The sequence below is a fragment of the Vanacampus margaritifer genome, chromosome 2, assembly GCF_051991255.1.
Source record: "Vanacampus margaritifer isolate UIUO_Vmar chromosome 2, RoL_Vmar_1.0, whole genome shotgun sequence".
NCBI lineage: Eukaryota > Metazoa > Chordata > Actinopteri > Syngnathiformes > Syngnathidae > Vanacampus > Vanacampus margaritifer.
Window position 1 is genome coordinate 54,392,281 of NC_135433.1, and position 10,446 is coordinate 54,402,726.

A 10,446-nucleotide genomic window follows, 5' to 3' on the forward strand; every position below is an offset into this window, starting at 1 on the left:
CATATAATTAGTCAGAGCAACTGAGGTAATAATTGTTAAAATATTGGTAAAATAGTTACTAAATGGATTTCTCATCTTTGAGAGAGTTTCTAGACTGTTATCCACAAAACTGAAAACACTGGCTGGCTTTGGTATTACTTTGCAATATTATCTTCTTGCTCATGAGCACTTTTCATTCATAGTTAGCTAATCCTATTCAATACAGTAAGTCCAAGGTCCAAAAATCAATTGAACTCTTTCAAAGGGTCAATAGTTTTTGGAACAACAAACTTCTCCTACACATTGTTTATCTTTTGCAGTCCTTAATTCTGCTGAGTCAAACATTACAAAGATTACATAACCTCTCCAACCTTTTTAATTGTGTCCACACCAAGATTTGACATTTGCACAGTCACTTGGTTAGATTTGATTGCAAACAGAAATATCTCATTTCATTTGCTTCCTACAGCACTTACTGAAATAAGAATCAATTGGACATTCAAAATCTCAAAACTAGTCAATTATTAGAGTACATTGATTCAGCGGTTTGGAAAATGGATGGATGGATTTATTTTTAATACTTCTGACTTGACAAAAAATACTATTATTATTATTATTATTAAATTACCATGAAACAGCGTATCCATATGATATAATATTACATTTAAAGTTGTCATTTGGCTATTGTTATTTTTTTCTTTGCTCACAAAGAGTTCAAATGTTATTTAAATAGCATGACTACTCATGATGTTGGTTTCATTTATCAAATGAAGTTGCTGTACAGGGAAAAATTCTTGACGGAAACCTGCAGTATAGTCCATAAAACAATGATGGATACAAATCTGAATTATCCAATGAATACAGAGTAGGACTTTCTGTGACAAAGAAGTTATTGGTATGTGTTGAAGAGGACAATGGTCTTACCTGAAACACTGAGGCGTAGATTTTTGTGGAGTGACAGCACAAGATGACGGCTGATCACAGAGGATGCCATGACAGGAGTCAGACAAAATCGGAGAGAGGCAGCAGCTGCCCTTATCTATCTTCTCCGACCAAGTCACCTGGGCTTGGTTTTGGGAGAGGGAGGGAGAGAAGGAGTGAAGGACATGAGCATATATGGATTCAATTTGGCAACCGGCTTCATCCAACAACATCTCAATTCAGTCACTTGACCAACGTGATATCAATAGAGATAGACCGATATGTTTTTTTGCGGGGCTGATGCCGATTATTAGTAGTCAAGGGGGCCAATAACCATCAACATTTTAAAAAGTACAAACTCCAACTCTTACCTTTGTCTAATATTTTTAAGCATATTGTCCACTGTCCTGTGAAAAACACTTATGTCCATTTTTGTCTTTTTTAAATATACATTTTTACGTTTATGGGATGAAACTGAATGCAAACATCCCAAAATTGTTCAAAAAAAAGTTTTTTCAAAAAAGGACATCATTATTTTTCACAGGACTGCAACGACTTTTAAGATTTGCAAATTATTGTAGTTTTTCTTTTCTTTTTTAATCTTAATCAATAGATTTTTTTTTTTTTTTTAGCAAAACAAATTCTGGGACTTCTAAGGGTTATTAGCATGCCCTAAAAGGTTAAATAAAAACTTACACAAGTAAATCAAGTTTTCCAAAATTTCAATATATCTGAAATGGTAAACTTTTACTTAGCTTTAATTTCAAACAAAAACAGAATGTGCAGAGAGTTCCCAGGGTCAGTAGCTTTTAAAGTTAACAGAAAATTTAAATCAGGGCTGGGCAAGAAATCGAATTAATTCAATTCATAATCATTTTAAAAATCAAATCAGCTAAATCGTGAAATTGAGGTAAACAGAAATATTATAAATGTATTATTAATTACAGTGGTACGTCGGAGTTTGAACATAATTCGTTCCTGCAAAGTGTTCAAAGTCCGAATTGTTCAACCTCCAAAACATTTCTTCTCATAGGTAATAATGTCAATGCAATTAATCTGTTCTTAAGCTCCAAAAGCAGAAAAATCCTATTTTAATTTCTATTTATGTTTTTTACATTTACAGTATTTAAACAATAAAAATAGCTTACCTGTTGTGGTGTGATGGCATCAGTAGATGATAAATGCTATGTTAATGCTAGCTTTAGTTCAGTGCTGAATGCTTATTTTTGTCTGAACACTTTGCACAGGATGTATTTTTTTAATAAATAAAACCTTTGAATGAATGTTTGTTGGATTTATTACTTCGATTAAAATCGTAACTGTCCAGAATGACTGAAATAAATTTAGATATTATTTTTTGGCCATATCGCCCAGCCCTAATTTAAATAAATGGTTTCCTGAAGTTAACACAGTTTTAAATTGATCTATTATCGGCCATATGATACTTCAAAAAGGCCAATGCCGATAGGAGGTCGAAATACTGAATATTGGCGCTGAAAAGCTGCCCGACCGATAACTAGTCTATCCCGAGACATTATATGCTTAACGTATGAAAAGAGGAACTCTTCTGATAAAGCACATATGTTGCCATGCTTCTGGAACCCCCCCCAAAAAAAGAAATGTTCCCCGGAAATATACACTTAGGAAGTAGGACAGACAAAAAGTGAGTCCAATCAGAAACCATTTTCTTGAAAACAAGAAATTCTAAATGCCTGCCGGAGGATGTATTTTAAACATATTTCTCAAATATGAACTTTGTCATGCATTAGGTTATCTACAAAATCCATCCTGTTTTCTATCACTTGAATTTGGCTTGATTTGTGTTTTATTTGTAACTGTGAACAGCGTTAACACAAATTAGTTTTTGCTGGGTGGAGCCCCAAGTGCCTGTGACACTGAGAAGACCAAGAAAAGCTGGTTTGCATTCCAAATTCCAATTCAACTAAGATAAGAAAATGAGTCTCTGTTCTCTCTCGTTTCCTGCAGCCTTATGTAATAGTGGCCACAAAATGGGGAAAACTCCAGCTTTCTGCTTTCACACAGTGGACACCCCGATTATCGCGCACATCACACAGCCGGTTACTTGGCAACACCTCGTGGACTGGATGGAACTGGTTTCACCAGTGTTACACAAGACTGCATCTTCATATGCTTCCGGGGAGCAATGTTTTGGTGTGTGCAGGAAAGGGATGGAGGACAAGAAAATAAGATCATGAACAAACTTTATTCCTTTAGCGCCTTTCAAGTGCTGCAGCGCAAAGCCTCACACTAAAAAGAAGGCAATCTGATCCAATAAAATCAGTAATAAAGGCGCATCAAAAAGGTAGTCTTTTAAATGGAGTTATTTATTTTGCTCATTTGATATGTAGTGGGGAGTTGTGCCAAAAACCAAAGTGTCACGCTAGTAACAAGTTGGAACTGGAATAAGCCAGAATTGTAAGATCAAGGATGGCTGATGTAATATTGGAGTTGGGAACTCACTTGACTCATGATGTTGGAAAGTTGTTTGAGGTGTTTTTGAAAATGACACTTCAGACTTTGAACTTGAGCAAATGGTTTGTTTGCCTGAGCTGTCTAATCCAAAACATCCACTAGTCTCCACACTTGTGTTGAATACAGGAAGAAAATTGTTATGTGGAGCAAGGCAATCTGCTGGAGAGGAAATAAATCAAATGGCTCGGCGCTAACGGCACAGTAATTAACTGTCACATCTCGCTTGATTAAATCTCATGTCTAGCCGGACTGCATATTTCACTTTCATAGGGAAATGTGACCCAGTCAGTCAGTCAGTGGTGGGAGGTGTCGTACAAATTAGGGGGACACACACACACACACACACACACACACACACATATATATATATATCTATATCTATATCTATATCTATATCTATATATATATATATATATATATATATATATATATATATGTTTATTTATTTTTTTCTCAGAGTGGGGGGTTAATATTCCAAAAAAAAACACACAAATTTGGGTGAAAAAAAAACAAAAAAACGTACGAGAAATACAATTAGCGTACTATTCGGATGTTTGTGCCAATACTTTTCAGTCGGGTTTCCAAATAAGAACATAGCAGTTGCTTTAGCAGAGATTAACCATATGATGTTTGAAGCGTTGGGTACGGCCAGCGACAAAGACGCCTCGCTCTTTGCGAAGGTACGCGCACTGAGGATTAAGCATTTAAGTTCATTTGTTAAAATGTATATTTACTTGTATGTTTATGTTTCCAGAATTATTATTTACACATTCATACATTTTGGCTTTTTTTGTACAAGTAGCTAAGTTGATGTGTCGAATTTGCTGTTCTCCGTCATTCACTTGCATTTACCTTCTGATTGGTTAATGTTAGTCAGCTGATAGGGGATCAGGAAGTGTTGTCGCTCTAGCTGCCGTCCGTGTATGACGAGTAAAGTTGAAATCAAGAATGAATCCGTCTTCATTTTGCCTTTTTATAGGGGCGGCTTGGCGATGGGGAAATGCAGGCAAGTTTGTTTGTTTTTAAACTACGCCTGAATTCCTTTATAATGGGCATCTGCAAATGGTGGACGGTGCATCGTGTGCCCCCCCACCCCCCCACCCCCCCACACACACACACACACACATACACATATGCCACTGACGGTATACGCAGTTAAACTCAGCACTATGGTACCTCTTTTCCTGATCACATGACCATAATGAGCCAATCGTACTGTTATTACCGGAAGAGATTATCAGGATGTGACATGGTTTGGCTTCCTCCAAACTTTCCAAAAGCTGACTCAGAAAAGAGAGTTTTTACAAATGAATGGATGCACTTTTCTACTCTTCCAGAAGCTGTCGTGTGGCATTATATTGAGGTTGTGGCTTTAGCAATATTAAGCATCACATCCAAACGGAAGGCATCTTCAACCATATCCAATGAACCCGCTGGCCTGAACTGGAAAGATAAGTCAACTGCAATGCAAACGAGCATTCAGCGACATTTCAGTCAAAAAGGAATGTGCCAATGCAGTTGCTGAAATGTTACTGAAAGGTAAACAAAATCACTTTTGAATTTAAACTGTGAAAAACTAACCTTATCCGATTGACTTGAAACTCATTAAGGCTTGATTTCATTTGATCTAAATTGATATCGAACAAGTACAATAAAAATAAACAGAAAGAGAGAGAGAAGCCAAAGCTTATCTTAATTGTAATCATTTTTATTTTTTTAATTTAATTTTTATTATTATTATTTTTTTAATTTAATTTTAATTTTATTGTTATATTTACTGTATGTTCTTGCATTGTTCTCCTGCTGTTAAGAATGGAAAGCAAAAATGTTGTAATTCAAAACCTCAAATGTTGTGTCAAGGAAAAATAAATGTTTAAATTTTGATTTAATTTGGGGAGGGGGTGCTGGCTACTACACACACAAAAACATTTTGAGGTTTGAACCAGCCTGGAAATGTCAACAAAGCCACTGCTGACTCATCCGAGCGACTCACTTTATACCTGAAAGATGATAAGACCTCAAATCAGTGTCACTGCTCATTGGTAATGGTTAGTATTTGGGGCCTTGCTGCACAGCAGGAGGAACCAAAAAGGTTCACACGCACCTGGGGCATCCCCATCTCAAATTCCCTGCTTGGATTTGGGGCCCAGTCCATTGAATGGATTTTTTTTTTTTTATCTTGATCGTGAAGGTAATGGAAGCATAAAAGATTTCACTCCAAGGCAACCTGCCATGAAAAAATGTATTCAGCTATCTTTTGGAAAGTCATTACCACTTTGGATTGCTGCGACTTCACCACCTGGCACAAAATATTTTTAGCTGGTGGACACTTGAGTGGCCCTCATCTCAGTCCTCAACATGGTCTGCTAGGTAGCTTCACTCATTTTCATTTTAGCATTTTAGTTGGCACTGTGTTCCAATGTGAAGAAGTTGACCTCAGGCTCTGCCGCTGCTTCCGTTATTTTTGTGTTTGTTTTGCTAAGACAGTTAATGTTTAATTGTTGAAACCATTGCTGGACTATCATTTCCTCTTGAACTATGTACTGTCATTTGGTTGGAGGCACAAGGGGGAGAAGAAGCTTGCTAATGCAGGGCTGAATTGAATGTAACTCAAACCACACGAAAAGGGATTCATAAATACCTACAACTTTGTGGTTATATTATTTGCATACCAGAACTTGCTGGCATTATTCAGGTTGATTTACACAGAGACATGGCTTACCTCTTACAATGTAAACACCCAAACTTTGTAATGAATACATTTTCTGAACACCGTATGCTAAAAGTGACAAACCTTTATAAAAGGAATGACTACTCTATAAAATGATTAAGGACAAACTCTCATCCCTAACATCCAATAAAGTTAGCAATATTACAGCACCCATAGTCTGTGGCAAAACAACAAACCTAAAAATGGCCATGTTTATTTTTGCTTTGCTCAAGTTACTTACTGCGGCAAGTATCCTGCCAATAACATCCCACAAGTTACACATTACTTCACAAATGGATGACATATTTGTATTTTATCAACATTTATACACAGCTGTAGGGATAGACCAATTATCGGCCAGGCCGATTGTCGGTGCTGATATTTGGCAGTATGACAAATATCGTCATCGGCCTTTGTACGAATCTGAAGGCCGATAAAGTTGGTATCTCACTAAGCGGTGAATGCTTGCGAATGTAGTGAATTGATGGTTTTCATCAGGATTTGTAAGATGCTCACATACAGTTTTACTTGCCGCAAAGACATTTCAAACATATTTACACAATTTTTCACTGTCTGCGAAGATCTTTTAAAACGAAATCCCAAAATAGCTACATTCGCATGCATTTGTCGCTCAGTTTTCATTTATGGATTTTTTAAATTTACACAATGATGCTGACACTGGGAACTCCCAACACTTTTTATTTTTAAAAATTAAAAATTAAATAAAATTAGGGAATTATGTTTGAATTTGATAAAACTTTAGGGAACTATTTACTTGCTTAGTTTTTAATTTAGCTTAACACATGATGATGACCCTGGAAGCTCCCTGCAATTAAAAAAAAAATAAAATAAACAAAGCTATAAAATCTTTATCTGTTTAATATTTATTTTATTTTATTTTGACACCTAATATTTTCTCTTTAACTGCATATGAATATTGGCTTGAAATATCGGTTAGCGGGCTACTAATAGTCGGTATCGGCATTGGCCTTGAAAAAAATATTGGTCTATCACTACCCAGCTGAAGACATCAATCATCTGCATCAATTTAGAGCTGTCAAAATTAACCGATTAATCAACAAGTAATCGATTATTAAATTAATCAACAACTATTCTAATAATCAAATAATCGTTTGGAGCCATTTGTTTATTTAGAACTGTCCAAATCCTCTGATTTCAGCAAATCAACAGGAGTTGCTCACTGATTTTTGTTGTCCTTCATGAAAGAAGACTGATTATCCAACGTGTTTAATCAAAATAAGACATTTGCAAATATCTGTTTTTACTTTGGAAAACAAAGACCGAAACATAGTACAACATCAATTCAAGTACAAAATAAACACCAATCACTGATTAATAAAATGTAATCAAGGGAAAAGAAAAGTTTTTGTAATACACATTAATGCAAAATTGAAATGAATTTGACTAGTCGATAAATTGCTTGAATAATCAATAGATTAATCGTTTCTAAAAATATTCGATAGTGACAGCACTACATCAATTTAAAAAAAAGTATTTAAATACATTGGGTAAAGTGCAGATGCACTTGTGACTCGGGATTATGCATACAGTACAGAAGCTTATTACTGTATTGGCCAGGGCCGATCAAATCAGCAGGCTGTCCTTTGACCTGAAAGTGCATTGACAAGTGGACTGTTGTGTAACCCGGGCTGCAGCGTGGTGTCATCCAACAGCAGAGCTGTGGGCTGCTGCCTCTTAATGGTTTTGCAAGGATGCCAAGGTATACGTGTATAATGTAAAGCTAAGATGTTATGATGTAATAATGGCTATCTATCAATATCAAGAGGGAATGATTTTGCACTCCAGAACCCCAAATATAAAATATTTTCTTTGTGTCCAGCTAAATTTTACATAACATAAAGACATTATGGCCTGGAACGCAAATAATGTACCGAATAGATCAATTATTGGCTAATGCTTAAAATTTAAGTTGAGATCGAATGCCAACTTACCAGCAACATAACAAGTGTAACTAATACTCAGGTAGCTATTCAGGTGCATGCAAAATATCCCATTCAAACGTGGATCCAAAGGTTTACTGTCATATAAAGTGTGTGAAGAGTAATGCTTTTTCAACTTGTTTTTAAGTTGCGATTTTTTTTTTTTAACTGTTCCTGGTCCTCATTAAAATCTGGTTCCAACTGGATCTGACTGGCTCACACATGAGGTGTTATGAATGAGTAGCGAATATCGGTCAGTTGCCAAGCTTCTTCCAATAGGTTACGTGATTCTGCAGGCTGCGCATCATCTGCTGCTGTACTTTCTGTCATGGACGCTCGCTGCAGTCACCTGCTCAGTCTCGGCTCGGAGGCGTGACACACACACACACACACGCACACACACCGCAGGGCTGCTGCAGCACGATGTCGCCGCAGACCTATCAGAGCATGCACGGTTCCAACACTTACCGATGATCGGACGACTGGATCGGGGATGAACGTCGGTGCTGAAAAGTGCTCAGCTGCAGCGAGCAGTCTCGTCAGCCGCCGCGCTACTCGCTCGCTTCGGGAAGAAGAGAAGGGGCTTCTTGCGTTCTCGTCTTTGTGGTTCCGTCCTAGCAGTCGGGTTGACAAACTTGTGCCCCTCCGTTGCAGGCTGTTCTGGAGAAAATAGTTCTGTATTACGCCGTTTCAAATGCGTGTTGATGATTGCTTCATATGGTGCCGAGATACGTCCGTCGTTTGCCCCCATGAAGAGTTGTCCCCCAGTAGACCCGCATATGATTGGCTGCTTTCCCACTTTGCATTTCACATCCATCGTGGCCCTCTAGTGGTCGCTGGATTCGCAAACAACTTTTCTGCTTAAAACCCAAAAGAGGGATTACGTAATGTGGTTTGTTTCGTCAGTCTAAGCAAATGCATTCAATATGTTTTGGTGGCCCATCGATGAAGTTGGAAAAATATACATTTAATGTAAAAAAATACAAATGTCTCGAGCAGTGTTGAAAGAAAAAAGAGATTAAAATTAAGATAAAAGAAAACCTATATACCTGTGTTGATTCCCCCCAGTATTCATTCATTTTAAACCTCTACTATTAATTTTAATAATATGCAAAAAACATTATGTTCTATCTAAACATACTTTTCCCCTCAATATTTTATTTATAATTATCAAGCTTTCTAATGACAAATAATAACAAAAAATAGAAGAAAAAGTGTGCAAAGAAATAATAATGAGAAATTACTAAATAAAAAAATCCCTCTCTCGAATTATACAAGTAAAATGATAAATAATAACAAAACACAAAAATCAATAATCTGAAATCATATCAAGCTGGGTCACCATATTCAAAAGTCTACTAGTTTTTCTTGAGTTGAACATTATTTTTTGGTTTTCTGGTGTACAGTATGACAGAAGTTCATTAATCCAGTTTTTCTTTAGGTGGATCAACACTTTTCCAGTTCTCAAGTGTGCATTTATTAGCAGCAGTTGCTGCCAATAATACAAAATGTTTTGTTTTTAAAAATTTGAATTCAGTAGAGTTACATTCCCAGCATTACAACCAGGTATGAGGATCAAGTTCCAAGGTCTGCCCACAAACCTGATCAATATACATTTTTAATATAATCCTAGGTCTAGCAATATCTTATTATATTGCATAGGTTGCGCTGCGCCTAGGATGCTGACCGCCATCTTTCTGCTACGGATTCCCAAAGGAGACAAACTTAGCGAACGTAATAATTGGTGGCCGGCTTTCCAAGGGTGGTCTCTCTAAGGCACAGCAGTGTGCGTGCTTCAAAATACACGCGCTTCGGATTTCAGTCATTGCATTCTATTAGTTCAACACTAAATGGCACTACATTCTACACACTGTCCATTTAACGGACAATTCATTAGATACACCTGAAAAAATGGTGTTTCCTAGCAACTGTGAAGTGACACAGGCACATGCTCACTTGTGGACGTGACCTCATATTTGAACCTACCCTCAACCCAGAGAGGGTATGTTGCCCTTTTCCGACAGAGAACCACGGTCTCAGACTTGCAAGTGATGATACGAAACCCTACTGCTTCATAATCTAAACTTTAGATTTAGCTTTAGATTCTCCAGCTAAAGGTTAAGGCTTGATGAAGACAAAGGAACCACATCATATGCAAAACCCACAAGTATGAGATTGTAACCAAACCGGACGCCCTCAGTATCTCGGCTGCCCCAAGAAATTCTGTTCATATGAAGAGAATCGGTCAAAACAGGAAGTCTTGGAGGAGTGTCACATGCCATGGAAATGAATCTTACTCCTGGCAATGCGGACCAAACTCCAACACTGGTTGTACAGATACTGTACCCCCCCCAGGATTCACTCCACAGGTACACAGTCGGA

General features: G+C 37.1%; 1 protein-coding gene across 2 annotated transcripts in view; it reads right to left on the reverse strand.

The window, feature by feature from the left end:
• Positions 1 to 8,841, reverse strand: part of abat (4-aminobutyrate aminotransferase) — a 32,747-nt gene extending 23,906 nt beyond the window's left edge. The window contains exons 1-2 of one of the 2 annotated variants that reach the window (XM_077557257.1): positions 8,533 to 8,841; positions 904 to 1,040 (exon numbers count right to left, since the gene is read on the reverse strand). In XM_077557257.1, the coding sequence (XP_077413383.1) occupies positions 904 to 973 (70 nt within the window). In that variant the 5' untranslated portion in view covers positions 974 to 1,040; positions 8,533 to 8,841. Of the gene's footprint in view, positions 1 to 903; positions 1,046 to 8,532 lie in introns of both variants that reach the window. The other variant, XM_077557256.1, reaches the window with a different exon arrangement.
• Between the last annotated feature and the right edge of the window lie 1,605 nt (positions 8,842 to 10,446).